At 38.5% G+C, this 24,915-nt stretch overlaps 1 protein-coding gene across 1 annotated transcript in view; it reads left to right on the top strand.

Annotated features, from left to right (window-relative positions):
* DCC (DCC netrin 1 receptor) overlaps positions 1-24,915 on the top strand; it is a 603,623-nt gene that overhangs the window by 302,779 nt on the left and 275,929 nt on the right. Inside the window, exon 9 of the mRNA XM_088152996.1 lies at positions 22,172-22,328. Within this exon, the coding sequence (XP_088009122.1) occupies positions 22,172-22,328 (157 nt within the window). The remainder of the gene's footprint in view (positions 1-22,171; positions 22,329-24,915) is intronic.

Raw genomic sequence — 24,915 nt, 5'->3', positions numbered from 1 at the left:
AAACTATGAGTACCTTATTTCCTAATCACTGATCCTTCTTTAAAATGGAAGTGTTCAGTATTCATTCATTCATTCATTCATTCATTCATTCATTCATTCATTCATTCATTCATTTTATATTGCCATCCATCTCATGAATGTGACTCTGGGCAGCTAATAAATTTTAAAAACTATACAATAAATTAAATAAAACCATAACCAAGGACAAGGACAAATGTATTATGGCAAGTGAGGAAACCAGCAACCAACCCCCTTAAGCTCAACATTTCCCAACCCCCATGCCTGAGGAAATAGTCAGGTCTTCTTCAATTTTGAGCTAGGCCAGGGCTAGACAATTTATCAACTTTTTCATTTGGGAGCGGGGAGGACTAAGAATAACACCTGCAAATTAGCATAATCTTAGATGGTTTGCCAGATTCCAATAAGTTACTATTCTTGATATAAAGGCTGAGAGTTTCTGTTTCAGAAATGAGCAGACCACTCTCTATACAACATTTTGCCATTTTTAGAAAAGGAAAACTGAAACAGTAATTAAAAATGCATAGGATATAACCAATAAAACACAGACAGGTGTTTAAAGCATTAAAAATATTACCATAATATATAAAAAGGCCTAGGAGAATAAAAATATTTTTTTGCCAGATGTTGAAAGGATAATAAAGTTGGGTGAGGGAGGGAGGGAAGGCTTCTCAGAGTGGGGAGGGCATCACATCTTCTGACAGCCGCTACACTTTAACACGGGCGCACAGTTGCAGCGGGGCTTTTCAGAATGAACTTAAGCTATAGATAGAACAGAAAGTAGAGGTGTTCCTTCTGTTTCTGTGGTTCCAAGCCATTGCAGATGGATACCAGCACTTTGAATTTAAACTGGAAATGGACGGGGAGCCAGTGAAGATGGCATAACACTGGAATTATAAAACTTAATTCTAGTCAGTACTCTTTCTGCCATATTTTGCATTAAGTCATGTTTCTACGCCATCTTCAAGGGCAAGAATAAAATTTCTTTACTGTCTTTTGAGTAGTGGCAGGAAGACTTGTCATCGTTTCATCTTAAAGTGAAATAGTTTAAAGCGTGCTCTCTTGAGACTTGCTGCAGTAAAGCACATATTCTGTCACTATGCTATGGACTTTTCCAATTTCTCCTCTCACCTTTCAGATAAAATGCATTATGGATGTTGTACTGCATCCTGATCACTGATCATACAGATTCCATCAACACATGGAGAAGGAGGAAGGAAATCTACCTACTCAGCTTAGAGATAGTTTAGTTAAGATTCTAGGTAGTCTGCTACTCTTTTCTAATGGTCACGTGGTCTGATTTGGGGTGATATTGAATAAAAGCCAACACATTTTTTTCCTCAATAAGAGACTTAGAAGGGCACCATGACACATAAATAGGCTATATTAAAATGAATAATGGAGGTGGTCTTCAGCAGCACAACCCAAGAAGTCTGGAAACCAGAAAACATCTTCAAAAGAGCAGTGTCATTGTAAGTAAGGGCTTTGATTCATTCTGTTTATTGGTTTGCTATTCCTAGTTTATAACCATAGCAGGCAAGGCTGCAACAGTGAAATATATAGTATGGTTGAAGGGATTGGATCTGTAAGAACCCTTCATAATAAATCTTCAGAGTTGCTCTCTATATAAACAGATATGGCCTACAAGCACAAGGAATGTAAAGAAGTGTTCTCTTGACAAATATTCTGACAGTTTTCCTGCTCACCAGCCTAGCAAAACTCTCCTGGGTAATGTTCTCCTCTCTGGAACTGAATTGATCACAGAATAAGGGAGCAAATGTCAGTCTGAAGGACACCTAATCCAGCTGGTTGTTTTAACATAGAATGCTGAATAGCCTTTCTTGCCCAGTTTGCATCTGGAGTTGGAGATAACCCCGTTGAAATGCTTCTATTACAAGAAGTACATTTCATGGAACAGAGGCATATGTAGTCCATAGGAGCTAATCTTCTGATATTTTTCCTCCCAATTAAAAGCAATCAGGAAGAGCTCTGAGTTTGACTGGGATGAGGGAAGACTCAATCCTTCCTATATAATATTTTCAAAATGTACATCATGTGAGTTCCCCCAATAACTAACATTTAGCATCAATAGTATGGTTACTAGTATTATTTCTCCCGGGGAGCTGAACAACAAAATGGCCAAGTCTCAGTGTCATGTGTTTTTTTAAATCCCTATCTTTCTTGTTCCCTTATACTTTTTCTCTTGTTGATATTTCCCTTCTTTTTTTCTAGTTGGTGTTAATTATTCACACATGTTAATTAGGAGTCTCTCCTCATATGCTCTCATTTGAATTCTCTGTTGTATTTATTACACATGCTATAACTATTTCTTCAGATGCAAATACTTCCATTTTGAAGCAGATGTAAATAAGTTTGCATCCCTCTGGATATAGCTGTGATTTTTCATAGATCTCCAAAAATGGGTACATAGGAAACCTCTTGGGATGATACAAACCCATTGCTCCAATCAAGTCTTCCTCTCCCTGTTCTCATGAAGCCAAGCCTAGGTGATTTCATTTTAGACCCTGACATGCAAGAAGCAATTACCATACATTCAATCCTCAGTTAATGTCTGTAACTGGGACTGGAAACTCCATCGCTAAACGATGTGGTCATAAAGCAAAAAATCATGTGACTGCACAGACTTACAATGTTTCTTAAGGGAACATTTGTGGGTGTCTGAATTTCTTTTGAATTCTCAAGCCCTCACTCCTTCCTCTCCTACAACCTTCGTCTTTCCTGTTGACTAATTGCTTATGACACATGTCATCTCAGCTATGAAACAAATACTGCCTCAGCAGCCCATGATTGAGGACTGATGGTGGCAGTAATAGGACTACTTCAAGATTCAAGTCCTGATCACTGTTATTTTTGCCAATTGATTTTCTAGCGTATGGTGTCAGTTAATTACTGAGCCCTGCTCAATGCCCAAATGAAAGCACCCATTATGGCTGTATTTCCAATTGATTTTTCCTTGCAAACATGGACAGCAATTTGCCTGTCCAGTGAAGGGGAGCAGTGAAATAATACATATTTTTCAAACCAATCTTGATGAACATTCCCAACTGCTGCCTGAAATAACATGGATGTGAGTGTCTTGTAGTTGAAACTCAGCTCCAGGTAGAAGCACAGTGGAATTTTATCCAGTATGAACAGAAATCAAATCCAGAAACTTGTCCCATTGAAGATCCACTTTAACATTTGGTGGGTATATAGTATGAGTATATTTTTGGTTGTGGCTGATTGATGTCTACTGTGTATAGGGATATTTCTATTTGGTATTTCTAATTCATATGTTGTTTCTTGTCCGTGTTCTGTTATTCAATTTGTATATGTATGTAAAGTGCAAAAGGAAAAGTCTCAAATTGCCTCTAGTTTATTGAATTTGTCATTATAAAAGGACTTAGAAGATGACAACATCTGGCTGGCATCATCTGGGCTCAGAAACTAAGCAGAGTTGGGCCTGGTTCATACATGGCTGGGAGACTATCATGGAATTCCAGGCTTGTAGAGCAGCCTCTGTTCTGTTCAAGTGGCCTTTCCTTCCAGGAGTTTAATGAGAATGAGTCTCCATTGTGTCTGCTTTGACTCATGGTTGGCTGTGGCCCTGATCTCTTCTACGTTATCTGTTGTTGACCAAATCATATTGGTTCATCCATCTTTAGGGGTATTTTCTCACTCCCAGGCAAAAGAGACCAGAGACTCATGTGCCCAAGTTGCTGTGGAGTACATATTTTGCTTCTTCTGCCAAATTATTTGTGGGTACTCAGTGAGGTCTGTTGCCATCTGTAATAGCTGAAAGTTGCAGGGACATGGTGGGGACGTGGACTTTGTTTGCCTCCTGATTTTGAAAAGAAAAATAGCCTGCAAGAAGACAATGGCAGGTCACTTCCATTTTGTTGTGAAAACTTCATGGATGAGTCTGTTAGGTGACTCAGAGTCTAATCAGGTCAAATCAGAAGTTATCTGAGTCCTTTGTCCTAAAAGTGGAAATAAAAAAGAGGGTGGAGTGATCCTTTATTAAATAGTAAGTGTAGCTAATACATTATTAGACAAAAATAATTTTCTTTTTATGAAAATTTAATGGTAGTGTGCATTGAGGAGGCATAGTTGTTTATAAATCTCCAAATATAACAAGCTATCCAATCCTTTCTGTGCTGGCAATCCAAACTCTACAATTATACTATCAGTGGAGTCCTTGGGGTTCTCTGAGTTTGGTTGTTTTCTTGCAGACCTTTTGTTACCTGTCTAGGTACATCTTCAGTGCTAGAAGGAAGTGGGGTTTGCTCTCTGTGTATATACAGTAGCTTGCCCTGTCGGTGTTGGTGGGAAGGTTATTTTTTCTTGGATAGTTTAGGCTGTTGTTTACTGCTTGATTGTCTGAGTTGGTAATTCTTTGATTAAGTTATTGTTTACTGCTTGATTGTTTGTCTGGTGTTAATCCTGTCGTTAATCCCTGCTTATCTTGGTGTTGATTGCTGGCAAGGAGGTGTTCTGGTCTTTTTGTTTCCTTTTTTGAATAGTGTGTAAATGATGTTTATCTCTATGTGCCTGTTGATGGCTGACTTGTCTGAATACCAAGCTTCCAGGAATTCCCTCGCATTTTTGGATTTAGCTTAGTCTAAGATGCTGACAGTTTCCCAGCTGAAACTATGGTTCAGTCTGTCCATGTGTTGTGAAATTAAGGAGTTTTCATTGTGTCTTCTGATATTCATGAATGCAGTCTGCTAGTCTTCTGCCTATCTGTCCTACAGCCTAGTGGCTGTTACAGTCCTTACACTGTATGTTGTAGATGACTCCTGTTTTTTCTTCTTGTGCTACTGGGTCTTTTGGTTTACTTAAGATGCTTTGGGGGGCTTTAGCTGGTTTGTGTGCTGCGATGATGCCACGTGGTTGTAATAGTCTGTTAGCTGTTTTTGAGATGTTTCTGATTTGTGGCAGTGTTTTCCTTTTCATTGCTTGTGTTGGTTGTGCTGTAGTGGGCTGAGTGGATAGGCGCTTTTTGATAAAGTTGCATGGGTATCCATTTTGTTGGAAGATTTATTTATTTATCAAATTTGTCACTGCCCATCTCGTTAAAAATGACTCTGGGCAATTTACAGAAAAGATAAAAATCAATTAAATAGGATATAAAAACAATCTTAATAATAAATAAGTTCCAAGAATGATGGGACTTGACAAATAGCTCAAGGAGTGTCATCAGGGCACCAGCCATCCCCAGGATTGGGTAAGATTCTTGTCATCCCACGCAGGCTGGCAGAGCCAGGTCTTTAATCCTTTCTGGAAAGCTGGGAAGGTAGGGGTCTTCCACACCTCTGGGGGAAGAATATTCCAAAGGGCAAAGGCAATATCAGAGAAGGATCTCCTGGGCCCCACCAGTTGACATTCTCTCACTGACGGGGTCTGCCACATGCCCTCTCTGCCTGACCGGGTGGGACAGGTTGATGTAATGGGGATGAGACAGTCCCTCTGGTAACCTGGACCCATGCCATGTAGGGCTTTAAAGATAATAACCAACACCTTGAATTGGACCCAGATGCAATCTGGCACCCAATGGAGCTCCCGCAGTAAAGGTGTTATATGTGCCATCCTTGGGGTACCCAGGATTATCCACACAGCTGCATTTTGAACTAGCTATTGTATAGATGGTCTGTTTCCTTTTGTTTTATTTTTGTTTTGTCTATAAGTTCACTTGGAATAAAGATTTAGAAATGATCCATTTCTGATGTAAACATAATATTTAAAGCCCAGAAATCTACTGAATTCTCTGGAAAATGGAAACTTAGAGAAGATTAGGATGAGTTAGAAGTTAACTGCACTAAGTTTTTCCCCAACTTCTAATATGTCATACCAGCCACATGTGTATAACATGTGGAATGCATGCATTCAACAGAAAAATGCTATAAATGATGTTGAAATGCTATGTATGCTACTTTGGGCAACAATGAAACAGCGTCCTACAAAATGGATACGTATAAAGGTTATGTTCTAGGATCTGACAGTATTTCTTTTATACAGTTGTATGCAAAAGTTGAGGCACTCCTGGTCAAATTGTATATTTCAAAGAATTCCTAAATGAGCAGAAGCTGGTACATTTCCATGGTACCAGGCTAAGCCCAACAACTTTCTTCAAATGTGAATGCATTCATAACAGTTTATGTGGTTATTTACAAATTCAAAAATAACAAAACAATAGGTATGTCAGAGCAGAAGTTTGGACATCTTTTCAGTCAATACTTGGTACACCTCTTTAGGCAACAATAGCAACTTCCAAATGTTTCCTGTAGCCAGCCAATATGCTTTCAGTTCTTGCTTTTTCAATGTCCCCCCCCCCCCCCCGATTCTTCCTTGTAGAAATCTTCCAAGCTCCAAAATATTCTTAGGTCTCCTTCAATGCATTGCACGCTGGAGATCTCCCCATGTAAGTTGACATAAGGATTGTACATTATTTGTTTACAGGTACTTTATTTTAAGGATTCTATTTAATTGAACATTCTGTATCAGTCCATTAAGAAAATGCCCTCCTTTCCTACTCAGATCAGAAATTACTTTTTTGGCCTGAAAAGTTAAACAGCATAACTAAAACCTGTTTCAAGGTAGCACTACATCAGATGCTTATGCACACAAGTTTTTAGTGTGATCATAATGCTTTGTTGGAATATCCTGGAAGCCCACTAAACATGATGAATATCTGTCTGTCTGTCTGTCTGTCTATCTGTCTATCTATCCATCCATCCATCCATCCAATTTTATGATTCTAGGCATTCCAGGAGCGTATAAGTGTGATGATGTATTAAACATCAACATCATGATGTCATACTTCATACCCTCCTTCTGAAGAATGGGGGACCATCTAGCATTGTATCCTGCCTTTTCTCCAGGAACTCAAGGTAGCTTACTAAAGGGTCTCCTTTCCTGGGGCATCTGTAAAGAGGATCAAAAAAAGTCAAAATGGCAGGCATTATGATACGTTCAAAGCCCACTACTTTTCAACATGCTTCACATTCTACCACCACTACCTCAGGCACCTCTACTCTCTTCATTTTATCCACACAATAAGGCAGGTTAGGGTGAGAGAAGATGACTGTCCCAAATTTACCAAGTGAATTTCTAAGGCTGGAGGTAGAGTTGAACTTAAACTCAGGGCTACCCAATCTTAGTCCAACACCTTAACCATCACACCACATTGTTTCTACTACAATGTAGCTGGTGAAACGATGGCAGAAGATCAGGATAAGGCAAAGCTGACTCAGAAATGTTGCCGATATCCCAGCCTTGTTTGACTGGGTGCCCTTATGTCTTGTTAAATTTCTCCTGGAGAGGACAGCTTACCTCTGAACAAACACAGGGTTGTTTGGGGTTAAAACAGTTCCTTTCCTGACCTAATGCTGCCTGGGTCTTCATGTTCATGTTATCAGCTTAAGCCTGTCTGTGGAGCCAGTTAAACATCCTCTGTGAACCCAACTATCATATCTGTGCTTTTCCAGGATTGCAATGTTTTGGAAGAGAAAAACAAAAGTGTATTTTTGTTAGTACACTGGTACATTTTCATTATTAAAAATAATCACAAAAATGCATGAGTTATGGTTCCCCTTTTAAAATAAATGTAAATGCAATTTAATAAGGTATGTTTGACTGTCAGCTAGCATGATTACTTTTATGTTTCTGTTTGCATGTTAGGTTTATAACATGGTCCACTTTTCTGCATTATACTGATGTTTGTAGTGCTCCTTGGCATCACTGTATAAGAACATTAAGGAAAACAGACTCTGTGATGCTTTTTGGGAAAAATAGCAGAAATATTATAAAATAATGTTTGGCAGCATATCATTATATCCCAAACTCCAAAAAATCATCACATTTTCTACCTAAAGTGGCAGGAAACGAGACAGCCGTTGAAGCATTCCCACTATTTATGATTACTTAATGAGTTTTTATTACTTTAATTAATCATTGCTGGAGTTATTTCTTTTCATTTGCCTACATAATGGATTTTGAGCAGAAGTTTCATTTGCAGGCCAATAAGCTTTCTATTGAAACTTCATGGACTTACTGGCAGATTCTTCTTGCTTGTATGCATTAAAGTAAAGAGACTCTCGGCAGAGTTTTGGCATTGCAATAACAGATGTGTTGACCTTACTCTGTTGCATAGAAATTATTAGCTCCTGGGTAGCAGTGCTCAAGGTTTATGTTCAATCTGTACTTTTAAGTGGAAAAATGTGACTTTCAATTCCAGAGTTTCTTTGGTATGCCATCCCCACCCCCCCAAATTTTGCTATCAGCAATGGGAGGATCAAAGCGACAAGGTGGCAGTTAAGGCATTGAGATCAAAGCCCTGTCCCTTTTGTACACGTATGCAACACAAATACAAAAGGTATGGAGCTTTGTAATGCCGCAACCATCATCTTGCTTTTTTTGATCCATGCAAACCTACACACAGACAAACGTCACTGTTTCCTACAAGTTATGATCATAGAGACACAAGATAAAATAGGATAGGATGCCTGAAAATATAGATGGTTTAGAATAAAATACATGAAAGGATAACACACATTTTAAATTAATTCAAAAATAGGATAATTGGTATTTAAAGGCATTCTATATATTGTCATGAAGACAGGTACGCACTGAAGATCATATCTGGTCTAATTCATGTTTATTTTTATTTATTGATTTGATTTTGACTCCAAAATGTTTCTTTAAAGCATTTAAGCATTATAGGCAGATTTCTTAAGGTCATCTTGTACAGTCTTGTTCTCTTCTTAGTTCTGGGTTGGCAATGAAAGAAACTGGACAACACTGATACAAATAAGAGATTCCTTTTAGTGTTGTTATATGTTTTTTCCAGTAGGATAATAACATTTTTCATAGATTAAGAAGTATATTAGTAAGCACAGGGTACCCTGGCCTGTCCTCAGCTGTTCACAGAGAACAGACAAGGCAAAAATACTCTGGGGCATAAAGGCCACTGACAGGATGCTAGAAAGTTCACTCCAAGAAGTGTTGTTATTGCTCACAAGCAATAATAAAATAGTAAAACAATTTTTAAAAAACCATAAAAGCCAACAAAAATTTTCCCAGCATTCCAAACACAACATATCCTTACATATCCAAACCAACTGGAGAGCTACCCAGGGCTCCAGCCTCATGCTATCCCAAGGCTTGTGGAAAAAGCCAGGTCTTTACAGATTTTCAGAAGGCTGGGAGGGTGGTGGCCTGCTGGATCTCAGGGGGAGGGTATTCCAAAGGGCAGGGGATGCTACCAAGAAGATGTGCTGTCTAGACCCTGCTAGGTGGCAACATCTGAGGGAAGGTATCTGGAGTGTGCCTTACCCGTCAGACTTAGTACAGCAGGCTGATTCCTCCAGGGAGAGGCAGTCCTGCAAATAAGCTGGCCCCATGTCATTTAGGGCTTTAAAGGTGATAACCAGATTTATAAGCTCAGCAAAAGTTGTTAGTTCAGCACCCAGCTGTGGACAACCAAGACCTCAGGAAGTCTATCAAGGTCAAGTGGTTCCTTGAAACTGTCCTTTGCTGCTGATTTTACTCTTAAAAAGCCCTTCAGATCATCCTCTGAATAATTAGTAATGGATCATCCTCAAACTGGAAAGCACCTGAGCTGAGGTGATCTGGCATTTATCATATGCAAGGCTTCCTTCTCCCACCACCCCACAGTACATGGTATATGGTGAGGGATGCATCCAATAGGTGCCTGTTTTTTTTTCCAAGACACACATTCCTTCTTTTGTACTTTTGTCAACATTTTACAATCACAGACACCATGGGGTTTTGTGGTTGACAGTATTCTGGAGAAATTGTAATGGAATATGAGTCTACTATAGCACATGAAAAGGAAGGTTGGCAACTCCACTGAGCCTCTTTGAGAGCATACGACAGAACTGCTGAGAAACCCAATGCATTCTGTCTCTACTTAGTTATAGAACTCCTAGAGATCCAGGGTAGCTGTGGGTCCTACTTAGCTGGGCATTGTTTGATAAGATGTGAGAAATCAGTCCATCAAAGAAATGGCTGTGTACTTCTAATCTGGTTTAGAAATGAAGAAACCCAAGAAAAGGGAGTTGTTGCTCTTTAATACTAAGCAAATACAAGGTCATCTGCTTCTGATCTTTTCTACAACAATGTGAGATATTGATTATGAATATTATTTCTAAATCTGTATCTTTAACATATCAGTACTCTGTTCTGCAGATGGAAAATGTTAAAAGGCCACTTAATGCACTGGGCTTAGAATACTATCTGGGACAATGGCCTAGCTTACTTTGGGCTTCAAAGCTTTCTGAGATCACATGCTACAAAATTAGCAGGTAATGGATACTATGAGTCAGTTAAAAAATGGGAACTTCCACAGGCTTGCACTGTGGTACATATATCTCATTGTATGCATTGTATTAATGTGCACTTTGATTAGGTTCTGTTTGTAAAACTACAGCAGGATTCTCCGTTGCTCTCAATGCTGTGTTCATGAAAGCAAGAGATTATTAGCTTGGGGCTAGCCAGATAAAGTGAGTCCAGATGCTCTTTTGAGTTTTCCCAGCATTATATTGCCATCACTTTCCCAGTCTCACCTGTTACTCCTCCTGCTGTTGTGACACATAGCCCATGATGTCTCTCACTCTACAAAATGCTAGTAATCTGGATTGCTTTTTCTTTCTGCAGGTGGAATGGCATGCATAGTAGATCAAATGTGTTTATCAGCAAGGGTTGCAAATTCTTCTACTATGCCCAGAGATTTTAGCAATAAGGAGGTCTGCCATAGCCCCTCTCTTCCATCAGTCATGCACCATACAGTTCTATTCAAACAATCATATCTGTGCTGGTCCCTGTTGCTTGTTATCTATGCAATTTCAATTGTAGTCTAGAATAGGAGCTTGGATCTTTCTTTGATTTGGAAGTCTTTGGAGATCAGCAAGATTTTTCAGTTTTTTTTTTAAACCAAGAAACAATTGCCATCATATTCACCTTCATTTCGTCAGCTAACTTTGATTAAATACAGCTGAGTGGGATAGATAGATAAATGAGAGGGAGAGATTGATTCCATACAGACCCACCCAAGGACATTTTTCATTACCCCTTTGCCTTTGTCACTGCAATATTGCAATATCTGGATTTGCTGAGAGTAGTTAAGATCTAGGATTTCATAACTTTTCTGTCTGGGTCTCCAATTCAAGTGAATATATAAAGATAAAAGTAAGGTTCAGCAGCTTGCAGATATAGCCATAGAAATACAAGAAAATGCTTAGAAATTGGGCCAGGCTAATACCAAACCTTCTTTCTCCTTCCCTACTTTCAGAAGTTGCAAGTGGAGCCTATTATGTCTGTGAAAATGCCGATAATGAAAGGTGGAGTCACGCTAGGCATACTTTGTGATAATGGATGGAGCTACTGATAAATAGAGCCAGAGAAAATAGTCCATATACACTACTCAAATGGTTCATGTGCACTACACAAGAAGTAACTCACTGGTCTTTCATTTTTCTATTTCTCTGGCAAAAAAAAAAAAGCTTAGGCAGACCAAGGCTATGTTAGAGGGGGGAAAAAAACTAAAATTGGGGTGGAAGCCCTTGGAAAATACATTGAAAAATACAATGAACATAAAGCAATTAGTCAAAAGCAGAGGGAGGGGCACAGTTGCTCCTGCTATACTTGAAATAAGGGGTTTCAAACCACAGCTGATTTAAACAAAAAGAAATAACAGAGAAAGAGATGTTAGGAAGGTCTGTGGTTCTTGCCCTTGTGTGCAGGATTGAAATCCTTCCCATGCCTTTCGGGAAGGTAAAAAATCTGGGCGAGCTTTCTTGGGTTAATTCATTAACAGAGTTAAACATGATGTATGAAACCTGTTGCACAGCTATTGTACAGTTGCCATTTTAGCAAGCCTGTCTGTCTTCTCTGCCCACCATTGCACGAAAAGAAATAAATAGATTCATGCTGAACAGTGAACCAAAGCAGATGAAATGACTGCTGGCACCAGCTGCTTTTGAATTGGCTGGCCTTTTCTTGGTCTCCCTTCAAAATCACAGCATTCACATGGTGTGTGCTCTACTGCCAAAATAGCCATTAAACATAATTAATTAGCATTTTTCCTCACTGGTTTAAAAATGGTTTCCAACAGAAGGCTGCAGCCATAATATAGGCAAATTGTGGGCATGAATGACACACTAGCTTTGTCTGCCCCAAACACTTATCTATGATTAATTTTACCATGGTGGACTCATTAACCCAATTAATCCATTTTTTTTTTAAGCTGGCATACTAAACCCAATGTATATAGTTGCATACCAAACTCAATTTCCTTAGTTTTCCCACCAGCTAGGGACAGGAGCCGACTTCACAGTAGTTGATGGTCTAAAATATTGGCTAATTTGTATAAGTACAGCCATAACCTCATCTCAGTGAATGAGGTCCCTCTGATATGAAGGAGCTTTGAAGTCAGTGCAAGCTCTTTCTGTACTTATTAATTTTTTCCTTTCCAGCCTGCCAGAAGAAGCACCCTGTAAGAGATGGCAAAGTCAGGAAGGAAAGAATCAGAAGGGTGTCCACTTTTCTCCAAACAGAATGGTGTCAACATCCTTCTTTATGCTGCCACTCTGTTGAGAAGAGGATGGCCAATGACTATTCTTCTGTATTTTTAATTCTGACATTAATACATTAGATGCCAGTGCTGAGGAAGAAGGGCAAAGCAGCGATCATCTTTCTTTTCCCTAGAATGTGTTTGTTAAGGCTGCAGTGACATCTCCCTAGCATATATTTCCTTTGACCAAGACTAGATACCCATATTACCATGTCCTGCTGGCAATGTGTCACTGTCCTTGTGGTTTTAAAGGGTGTACTTGAATTTTTCACCAACTTGATTTTTTGAATTGCAAATCACATGGTTCACAGGAGTGGTTTGCCATTACCATCTTCTTAGTAACCAGATCCACCTAACTTTGGTGATATTGACTAGATGCTGCTATCTGCCAAGGACAAGAAAGAAAGACTACCTGAAGTTGGTTTGGAACCCTCTTGGCAAAATATGGAAGTGATCTACTATTACCTTCTTCTAAGATAATTTTTTGACTTCCCCATCTCCTAAAGCCTTGGGATGTCCTTGAAGTCTCCTGTCAATGAGATCTGAGCCTGCTTGGTGTTCAAGAACACCCAAGTTCTGTAGGTACTTCCACCTGCTATTATTCCAGATAAATGCCCATAAAAGGAATCACCAGCTTTAGCTGAACATCATCTTGATAAACTGCAAGAAAAGACCAGTGACATTCAATGATTCCCTGTCAAATGTTACAGTATCCTCATAGCATGTGTGTGTGTGTGTTGTATGTGTATGTTCTACTTAGAAGCAATAGGTCTTGCCCTTAACTTATTTATCTTGTATACTTCGTATGGCATGCCAGCTCCTCTTAAGCTTTAATAACAGGTTTACAAGAAGGCATGATGCCCCTGCTATGACCTGATGAGCAATCATTTTCTTCTGTTTGCATGTGTTTATACACTTGCCTTTGAATGCTCTGTCCTTGTGTTGGCAGATTGTATTATATCAAGAGATTTAATGCAAATCATAGTGTTCTGTTTTTGTGTATGTGTGTTTTCTGGATTGAAATAATAAATACAATTATTATAATAATACCTCATTATCTTCTGGTTCTTCCAGAATATTTGTTGAAGACCAGTATCTTATGTATCTAAATGGGATCTTGGGGGATGAATGATCCGTTATATTAATTGGTTGATTTGCAAGTTTCAGCTTAACAAAATGGACAAGCATGTATTTAAATGGGAAGGACATAGGAGGATATGGAAGCAGAGATGCTTAAATAAGGAAAGGTCTCTTCTGCAAAAAGATAATAAAATAGATTCATAGTCAATTTGCCAGTGAGAGTTATTAAACTTCCTACAGTGGTGATTAATTGTGTGATGTTATTAGTTGCAAATGGGGAAATTGAAAGCACCACAGATTAATCTTGTTTTTACACCCATTGAATCCTGAACTGATGTAACGGTTGTTTCTCTTCCTTGACAAGTCAGAGAATAGTAGTATTGTGAGAATGTGTACTGTTCTGATCTTACGTTGCATCTGGAGTGAAATTCAGGACATAGATGGCATTATTCAAAGGTACTTAAATGTTAGAAAAATCTTCAGAACCATAAGCGCAGTTCAGTAGTGGAACCAGTTACCCAGAGAGGTGATGGGGTCCCCTTTGCTAGATGCATGTTGAAGCAGAAGCTGGACAGTCACATGTCAAAGAAGTTTTAATTGGAATTCTTGCACCAAGCAGGGGGTTGGATCTGATGATGTCATTGGCCCTTTTGATCTCAATGACTCTATGACTTCATGGAAATCAATGGCTCTATCATTAAAAGTGTTCACAAATAAAGGCACAAGAAAAGAGAGGGCTATGTGGTTGCATAAGTCCAGCTCCTAAATGCATGTTCTTACTGACCCCATCACCAGATATATGAAATCATACTCCATCAGAAACCAGGAATGTGTCAGTCTCTTGAATTTGAAAGTTAGCACTCTAATTTAACTGATCTTTGGATTCCATTCAAAAATGAAGTCACTTTGATTTATACTCTTCCTGAACTTGGAAGCTAATGGCATCGCCTTGGGCAAGTTACTATCATGTCTTACAAGAGAATTGTTGAGGATAAATGAGTTGAAAACTCTGAAGTGCTTTGCACATTGAAAATGCCTATGGAGATAATTAACAGTAATGGATCAGTCTGTTAGATTCTTTCCTGAGTCAGCCACTGTGCAAGGCCGAAGTATTGGAGAAGCATTACTTGTCTAAAGGCCTGTATCAACCAATGGGAAAGATACTTCCTTGGTCAAAGGTCTTGACCAGGAATAAAATGACTGAGTATGCTTACTTTAAAAAACAAAAAAACAAACTCTAGTGATCTAATAAGTAAACTGTGAAAATATACAGATGCAGGTGTAAAGGATTTGACTTTTCTGCACTGTATTCTGGGTGTGAACCCAACCATTTGCAAATGTAAAATACATATATACATGTGGATTTTTCCATACTAGCAGCAAGTGTTTTATCAAGTGCCTCTCCATTTACATAATAAAGAAATAAATAAAAGACATGGTGAAGGTTGCATGAAATGACAGCTGAATGCACACTTACATCAGCCAATAGAAATTCAGTTTGCTTCTGAAACATCTCCTTTAAATCCTTTTGCTTTTTCAGTTCTATAGTCCTTTCAGTTGCTTACTTGAAAATAAACATATGGTTCTCAGACACATGGTTCATAACTTTATTTGAAACCATGGTTTGCTTCGTCAGTGTCTGTTGACATTGTTAATCACACACGCTCACACACACACCCATGTAGGCCCATTGCTCAATTCATCCCACATACCAAACCAAAATTAACTGTATTGTGGTGGATTGCAATGTGGTTTCCAGCCACTGGTTTGTGTGTGCATATGTGTGAGTGTTTAAAACCTTTGCTGATTGGCAATGATTTAGGAACAGTAACAGGTTGATACAGATGAGAGTTCACTGCATTCCTGTTGTTACTAACAGTAGCAATTGTTCACTGACTTGTACAGAGGAAAGGAGCCCTTTAAACCATCATCTCCAGCTCACTGCTATTACTTTCTATGATTTGGATATTTTGGTTGATGCAATTCAAAGCCATGTTGGCCTTATTGCAGTCACTGCTAATTCATATCCAGCTGGTAATCAACTACTTATTACAATAACAGTGCATCTGGTTTTTGTTTCCTAAATGGAGAGCTCTGCATAAATCTCTATTGCATTTTATCTGTTATTTTCAGTTATTTTCAGTTATTTTCTCTGTTCTTTTCCTTTACTCTGTCAACTAGGCATTGAATTTTCTGATAACTGTTCTTTTTAAATAAGCATTCTCTTCTTGTCCTCATCTGAATCATTACTAAAAATGTTGGACCCAAGTCTGAATTCTATGGTATTCTATTTGATACCATCCTTCAGTCTGATGAGGAATTATTGTTGAGGACTCTTTGAGTGCAATTTTCATGGTAGTTAGCCAGCCCACACTTAACTGGCTTGCTAGCCAGAATGCTATGTGGCATGTTGTCAAATGCTTTGCTGAAATCAAGTTATATTATTTTTACAACCTGACTGCAATCTGTTAGAAACACATACCTTAACAAAAGAGGTCAGATGAGCCTGGCAAGATTTTGGCTTGACATTTTGGGGTAATCATCACATTATTTTCCAAGTACTTACAGATCAATCTCTATCTAATTTGTTCAAGATTATTCTGTTATAGTTCTGCTGAATTTGCTTTCACCTCTTTGGCAGATAGGAACAATATTTGCCCTCTTCCAGTTGTTCCGCACTTCCCTCATTCTTCAGGATTTCTCAAAGATAATACGTAAGTTCAATCAGATATAAAGAAGTTCCATCACTACCCCAGGATATAATCCATCTGATAATGGGAATTTAAACTCATGCTGAGTAAGTGTTCCTTGCCCGTATTAATCCGTCTCACTCTTCAGCGTCTTCATAATTGCCTTCACTCTTCTCAGAGAATACAAAGCTCTCTCTTCAGTTCTGGGCTACTTGAATATGTTGATACTTAGTGATCTGCTCCTCTTTCCATCTCTTATACATATGATGTTGTTGTTCTGGTTGCTATTGTTTTCAAATCTTTATTAAGATTTTGTGAACTCATACTAAATGCTTCAGCTATCTTCCTTTTTTCTTGGTTTAAATTGTTTACAACTGTGCTATTACAGTGCTACCATCCTTTTTAGGAACTTTTTAAAATCCGTTTTAATTCCTTTCTTTTTTTATTTTTCCTGCTAGGAGTTCTACTAATAATTGTTCAAAATGTATTAGATTCCATTTTCCTGAAGTCCGACATATGCATTTGACTACATTCAGCTGTAGATTTGCTTAAACTCATGAACTCCAGCTTTACATATTCTTTTATTCATGCTCCTGCTACATCCATTCCATTCACTAAGTTTTCCCCTGAGATTATGGTTAGGGTTAGTTGATGATCTCTTTCTGCTTTTCTAGAAGAATGCTGACAGCAATATAGTATTTCTTGGAAGGACCAAGTTTCTCACAGTTTGTCTTGTACCAGAAGTTGGGAAAATTAAAATGCACCATCATTATGGGGATTTTATGCCATTCTGAAAGGTCTATAGTTTGTTTTTGGATCACATCAACCACACCTTCTCTTTGGTGGAGGGCAGTAGCAGACACCATAAAAGTATTGCTTTATTGATCCTTCTGCTCTCTATAGTATAATTCATTTACATGGATTTGTGCACATATGTAAATATTTTCAGCATTTTGTTTTAATCCACACTCAATCATTACTGATTCTGTGGCAACTGCCTGGACGAGTCCCTGCAGTTTTCAAGGCAAGGCGTTTCGGAAGTGGTTTGCCATGGCCTCCTTCCTAGAGCAGAGCCCAGCTGGCGAGTGCAGGAGGCGGGGTCTCTGTTGCTTTGCGCCTTTTTCGGGCATGCGCGGCTTCCACATACAATGCAACATTTCCTCTCTTTTTAATGCTTCTTGTCATTTTGAACAAGTTACATCTTTCAGTTGCTATATTCTGATCATGAGAATTATTTTACCAAGTCTCAGTTATATTTGTTATATAGGGTGTGTGTGCGTGCGTGCGCGTGTGCATCCATGTGTGCATGCATGCCCTCAAGTCAGTTTTTGAGTCCTGGTGACTGCCTTGACTAGTCCCTGCAGTTTTCTTGGCAAGGTTTTTTGGAAGTGGTTTGCCCTTGCCTTCTTGCTAGTGCTGAGAGAGAATGATTGGCCCGAGGTCACCCCACTGGGTTTGTGCCTAAGGTAGGACTTGAACTCATGGTCTCCCAGTTTCCAGCCTGATGCCTTAACCACAACACCAAACTGGTTCTCTATTATATCTATGTATATCTATTTACCTCCCTAAAATAAGAGTTTAATCATCTCTATCAGATGACTGAGGACACTGCACTTGAACATGTTCTGACATGAACAAGACCTAGTTAACAGCTTAGGTGGCACACAAACTAAGATCTTATTATCCTAGGTTTGAAACAGATGTGGTTACCGGGACAATTGCATTTTCTCATCTTAAAAGTTGTTTTTTTTTTTAAATAAATAATGGAACACCTGTTAAGTCCTACTGATTTCCTGTAATAAATATCCAAGCTCATCTTATTTCCCATGCTTTGAATATTAGTGTACAGTATAGACAAGAAAGGCCATGAACTTGTAAATCAGTTGTTTTTTCTGATTTTTCACTGAATGGTTTAATGGCCTTATTACAATAATGTTTCTGCTTCCTTCCACACTGCATTTGTCTCAACCTGAGGTCTTTACTTTAAGGTTTTCATCTCTGATCCCCCCAGGATGCAATTTAAAAGTATGTTGTTGGGGAAATGTAGGGAGCCATGGAGATGACTTTGGAGAAGGATCCAGAAGCCATTAGGACAACAACAGGCCATTCAATGTCATTAAAAGCCACAACAAGCATTAGGAGCACAACATCCCTTTATATGGGATGTGTTAACCCCAGGGGGGTGGGAGAGTATTAGAAAGATACTCACACTGCCCCTCACCCCAGATTTCCTGGTGTATGAGAAGGAGGGAAGGGAAAACACAGGCAGATTTACAATATTATTTCAATATAGCCTATCTCAAGTATAGTTCTAGTCTTCAGTTAGAGTCAGTTTCCTGACCTGGTCTACCTCGTGAGTCTGACAGGAAATACATTTTTACCAGCCACTGTGGGTACAATCCATCTTATGCCATCATGTGCTGTAATTGAGTCAAAGTTCTCAGAACCAAATATTTTCTTTTATTTCCAAGCCAGTTTGTTCATCTGCAGTATTGTTATTTCCATTTCCAGTCTCTACATTAAATGGATAGATGGGCCATCACCTGAACCCCGATATTTGTAAGTTTCCTTCATATATCTCTGAAGCCCATGGTGATATGGTTGGGGTTGTTATTAGCAGTATCATTTGTCCCCACATGGATCAACAGGAAGGCATAATAGTGGATTTTGTTTTATCGTAACATTAATCCATAAGACAACGCACTTCACAAGCTGATGGAATCAACTGGCATATGTTGTTTCTGTTTTTATGGAAGTGAATCATCAACTTCCACAATTTTTCTCTTTGTCATCTTGAAGAGTGCTACAAATATATGCCATTTGTTTTCATGTTCATTTTATTAGGAGTTCAAGATGGCTTACATGGGTATCTCTCTCTCTTTAATCTCCACAGCAATAGTCCAATAACAGTAGTTGGACTGAGAGGGTCATCTAAAGTCATCCTCTGAGTTTCCATGGCTGGGGGTGGACTTGAGCCTTGGTTGCAGATAATGGCTACAGTCATGCCATTTCATCGTTATTTCATTTCTTAAGGCTGCATTGGTGGAAAAAAATATGTCAACTCATTATTATTTTCTAAGGCTGTGAAGTAAGCCAAGTATAAACTCTAGATTTAGAGGAAAATTCCACTGGCAACTTTCATTCCCAAACTCCTGTTAGCCCACTCTATCTACTTCTTCAGGGTGCTCATTTCTTGAAAATCCTTTTCTCAGGTTATTATTGAGAAAAAGCAACATAAACAATATTTGCTTAATTTTTTAAAAAATAGGTTGTTGTACTGAAATCGAAGACAGTGTCAGATAGGCCAGCTATCTGTTCTGGCAAAGTAGAGGTTAACATCATTTTGATCAACAGCAAAGAAAAAGACTTTGGTATAGAGAGGTGAGTCAGCCTGTGCTTACCTGTTGTTACAGTAATTTATATTGAAGTATTGGCCTTTCTTTGTTAGGGCTTGATTTCACCATATGTAAATTTGAGTTGACGGTGTTTACAAATTAGGGCTAAGCACAAGATGAAGATTTTTCCATTTAGGACAAATCAGGAGGAACAGATGATCTTCTTAAAAAAGAAAGAAAGAAAAAGACAGGGGGCAGGAACTAAAATCATAATTGAGTTTATCTTCACTCCTGGATTCTACATGAATATGTCCATATTTTCTTGGTAACAGAGAGAAGTGGGTAGCTGTCGTCTTCCTCTCCTAATGAAATGCATGATTTAATTTTTGTTTTACCAGAGGAAAGGACTCAATGGCTGCTCTGGACTTGCATTTTCCTTAATTTCTTCTTAGGTTTCTTTTTATTCTTTCTTCTCCTTTTTAATGGAGCTCAGAGAAAAAGACCTTCAGGACTCATGACCTAATTCTCCAATCTCTATGATGCTGAGACTGACAGAATCTCAGTCTCCCCACAGTAGAGGACTGGATTATAAAGTTGACAGAGCTTGCAGGAATGGCAAAATTAACCAGTCTGGACATGGAAAAAACAATATAGACTTTAAAAAAAAAAAAAAGACTGGAAGCCTTATATGGACTTTTTGTTGAAAGAAAAAAACTGAAGTGATGATTTATGGTTTTGGGGATTAAAAAGGGTTAAAGAGGGAAGGGAAAGAGAAAGATGGCAATTACTTGATAGAAAGAAGGACGGAAGTAAAAAATCTATGTTTTCTTTCTTTTCTTCTTTTCTTCTCCCCCCCCCCACCTTTTCTTCTTTTACTTTTATTTTTTATACTTTTATTGTATGGTAAAATTCTAATAAAAATATTTTTTTAAGACAACATCTCAATCTCAGCTTTCTTCATCCACATCCCTATAGTCAAAAGGGGAAAGCTTTGTGTGTTCCCACAAACATTGAATGGCTAACAGTGGAGACAAGTAACAGTCCAAATGCCTATTTTAAAGGTATATAATGTTAGCTATGACTTCTCCTATCCCCCAAGATGGGCAGAACAAAATGTCTCTTGCTTCCTTTCCTCCCACTGTGGCTGGCAACAAGAAACCTTTGGTAGATCCATGGATGCCTACTCAGATGGAGTCTTTACCCTTCACTCCCATAAAGCCATGGCCATCTATTTTCCTGAAGGAAGAAAGAGAAAAGGAAGCAAAACTTGTCTCAGCAGCCTGCTCAAGGGGACATTTCCCCCTCAAATTACCACCAACTCTCATAGTCGAAGGATTCCCAAAGTCTGCAGCCTGTTTGCTTTCGAATATTTACTGTGTTTTCATTTCTGATCATTTATATTGCTTGGAAGTCCCTCAATTATCCTACAAAGATACAAATGATTGTAATAAATATGTTCTACCTCACAAACTTCAGTCTCACAGTGTATGACTGATTTCTCAAATATTGACCCTCTTCAGTCGCTTACTTGTGGAAATCAATTTATTTCACAATATTTTGGGAAGTTTTCATTTTAATGCCTTGTTCCCCTTTATAATGGTTCTTCTTTTTTATTATTATTTATTATTCTGTTTCTGTGGGGTGATACTATAGCCCAACTATTTGTCATGTGCTTTCATCTTTGGACACTTGCATGATAATGTATGCCTTATGAATGTCATTTAGTCACAAAACTAGAAGATATAAGAATGGCCAAAGACATTCCTGGGATGTATCCTAATTATTGAATATTTAGGAATAATCTGTCCCATTATTCTTAAAGTGTAGCATTTGTATGTTATTTACCTGTAAAGATCTCACCAAATTCCAGCCTAGTTAAATACACCTACAGAAATGTCGGGATATGACACTGATATACCCATTTCTTTCTTAAAAGAAACAGCAATTTAAAGATCCAAAATCAACACTTGGGTAATAATTTTATTAGCAACAACAAAAATAACACAAAAGAGTGAATAAGCCTATGAATGTTCATAGGGCCACCATATGTGGACTGCAGAATCCAGATAACTAATAGATGGGAGCAAAAAACACAGCCTTGTATATCTCCGCTGTCACTCTGGTTTTTGCAGCCCAGCTATGGTAGCCCTGCTATGAAAAACTCTTAATCAGGAAAGTGAGTTAGAAAAAAGAGGAGGGAATTTTTAGAAAGGCTAATATATAGTTTTGTGTCAAATTGCACTGTTGATGCATTCAAAAGAGAGGTTTTATGGTTAGTTCTTTTTTTTTCCTTTTATCGCTTTCTCTCTCTTTCCCTGTGTTCTTCCTAGTCACAGCTTTATCTAGCCCTTCGTTTTCTGAAATGTTAGTTGTACCTATGACAGTGCTTCCCACCCACCCTGCAGCTCCTACACCATCTGTCTGCCTGATGAATTCCTCTCCTTCCCCTTCTTTAGCTATCCCAAGTTCCAGTATCCTCCCCTCTGCTCCCCGAGATGTGGTCCCTGTCTTGGTCTCCAGCCGATTTGTCCGTCTCAGTTGGCGCCCACCTGCAGAGGCGAAAGGGAGCATTCAGACCTATGCTGTCTACTTTTCCAGAGAGAGCATCAAGAGGTAGGTCTAGATTACGTTGGATATCTCTAAAGTAGCAGGAGGGCTTCTTCTTCACCCAGGAAATTCAAATTTTGTGACCTGCATGGATTATACAAGCTGAGTTGTCTAGAGTTACTCTAGTGATTGTGGTGATGATAGATAGATAGATAGATAGATAGATAGATAGATAGATAGATAGATAGATTCAATTTGAGTGTATATGTGTGTGTAGATTCAGTTTTACCTGCTCTAGAGAAGATTCTCCTCCTCTGCTTTATTTTTAAGCATACCACTCATTTAACTAGCCTGTGGTCATTGTGTGTATTTGCGTATGAACATGGAAGCTGTACCTGAAATGAAACATACATTTCATACAAAATATAACATACATTATAAGGCTAAATTGAAGGGGGGGGGGAAGTAGGAACAAAAACCATTCATCCAGAGATGGATCTTCAACAAATACCGAAAAGATGTAAATATAGGCAGTTCACAAACTTCAGGGGAGAGAGTATTCCAGAAGGTAGGTCCCACTCTGGTAAGTCTAGAGTAAAGTACACATGTCACTCTGTGGTTCTTGGAGGCTTCCAGTAAGACTTCCCCCAACAATGAGTAATTGACAAATTTGTAAAAGTGAAGATGCCCCAGGTTTAGGGCATTCTATGTCATAAGCAACACCTTGAATTTAGGAAGATATATTACCTTTTCTTGAGACAAATGAAATATATGAATATATTCATAATGTGTATATAGTTTTTCAGGGGATAAAAGCATGGTTGTGTAATAGGTTGCTCTGAAATAGCATAACGGTCAGGAGGTGAATGCAATGGATACTAAGTCACCTTAGATAAGATTATCAATACTGCATATGATCTAAACAACGTTAGCATCAGTGCCAAGGAGAAGTTTACAAATAGTAACAAGTTCACCTATTTTTGAGACTTCTTCATAACACAAGTAGGTTAAAAGTGTATTAAGAGATGAGTGGTCGTGGGGAGAAGTCCCATAAGTAAAGATAAGGCAAGGTTAATTTGTCTCAACTATAGGTTAAGGTGAAGTCAAATGCCTCATCATGGTAGAACATCCTGCAGAATGGCAGTGCTTCACACAACTGTATATGTTAAGTGCTTTCAATAGTTCACCAGCTAGCATGATCTTAAAAATATAACATTCTGACTTCTTTGTGTTCTGGATGTTTATCATAGGCAAGTGTTACTGAACTATGTTGTTATTCTACAATCCATGAGAGCTAAGCATTTGCATTACAGTATTTGTTTAATTGGAACATCTTCATCTCAAACTTCACCCCAATGGTCTCCTGAAGCTACTGAAAAGCAATCAATAACAATACATACACATATAAAAAAGCACTCCCTGCTCTTAATCTTACCATCTAAATAGTACAACATGTGGAGTCCCCGGAGTTCTCTGAGCTTGGCTGTTTTCTTGCAAATGTTTCATTACCTGGCTAGGTAATGTCTTCAGTGCTAGAATGGAATGAGGTTTGCTTTCTGTTTATATCCAGTGGCATGCCCTGCCAGTGTTGGTGGGGGGTGTGGGTTTTGTTTTGTTTTATTTTTTCCCTCTGGTGGCTCCTTGATTAGGGTATTGTTTACTGCTTGATACATGTCTGGTGATCTTGCTGTTAATCTCCGCTCATCTGGGTGGTGATTGCTGGGGAGGAGATGTTTTGGTCTTTTGTTTTCCTTTCTATTGTCTCTTTTGAATAGTGTGTAGATGTTGTTTATCTCTATGTGCCTGTTGGTGGCTGCCTTGTCTGAATACCAAGCTTCCAAGAATTCCCTTGCATTTTTGGATTTAGTTTGGTCTAAGATGCTGACAGTTTCCCAGTTGAAACTATGGTTCAGGCTGTCCATGTGTTGTGAGATTAAGGAGTTTTCATCGTGTCTTCTGACTGCTAGTTGGTGTTCACGGATGCGTTCTGCTAGCCTTCTGCCTGTCTGTCCTACATAGTGGTTGTTACAGTCCTTACACTGTATGTTGTAGATGACTCCTGTTTTTTCTTCTTGGGCTACTGGGTCTTTTGGTTTGCTTAAGATGTTTTGGAGGGCCTTAGTTGGTTTGTGTGCTATGGTGATGCCATGTGGTTGTAATAGTCTGTTGACAGTTTCTGAGACATTTCTGAAGATGTTACCTAGCCGGGTAATCAAACATTTGCGAGAAAACAGCCAAGCTCAAAGAACTCCAGGAACTCCACAGTTCAACCCTGAGCTATACATATTCTCTTCTGTTGATAGTACAACATTAAAAGAATGAAAAAGAATGAAAGGAGAGAGTGGGAAACACGCTGAGACATCATTTCTTAAAGTTAAATAGTAGTTCTTCTAATCATGATTACCTCAGCAGGTGGCAACATCTGGCCGACCTTGGCTGATCTAGTTAGCTAAATAGAGTCAGGATAGATCAAGATTTATCTATTTATTTATTTATTTATTTTTCAAATTTGTCACGGCCCATCTCACTACAGAGCAACTCTGGGCAGTTTACAGTAAAAAATAAATATTAATTAAAATAGAATAAATACTAATTAAAATACACTACAACAGCAAGATTCCTATATAAATAATAAATATCTTCCAAGAAGCTG

The sequence above is a fragment of the Python bivittatus genome, unplaced genomic scaffold (assembly GCF_059951505.1).
Source record: "Python bivittatus isolate LINGU-HERP-01145 unplaced genomic scaffold, Pbiv_v1 ctg000570_np1212, whole genome shotgun sequence".
NCBI lineage: Eukaryota > Metazoa > Chordata > Lepidosauria > Squamata > Pythonidae > Python > Python bivittatus.
Note: the sequence above shows the minus strand (reverse complement) of the source record. Positions and strands in the feature narration are given on the sequence as shown.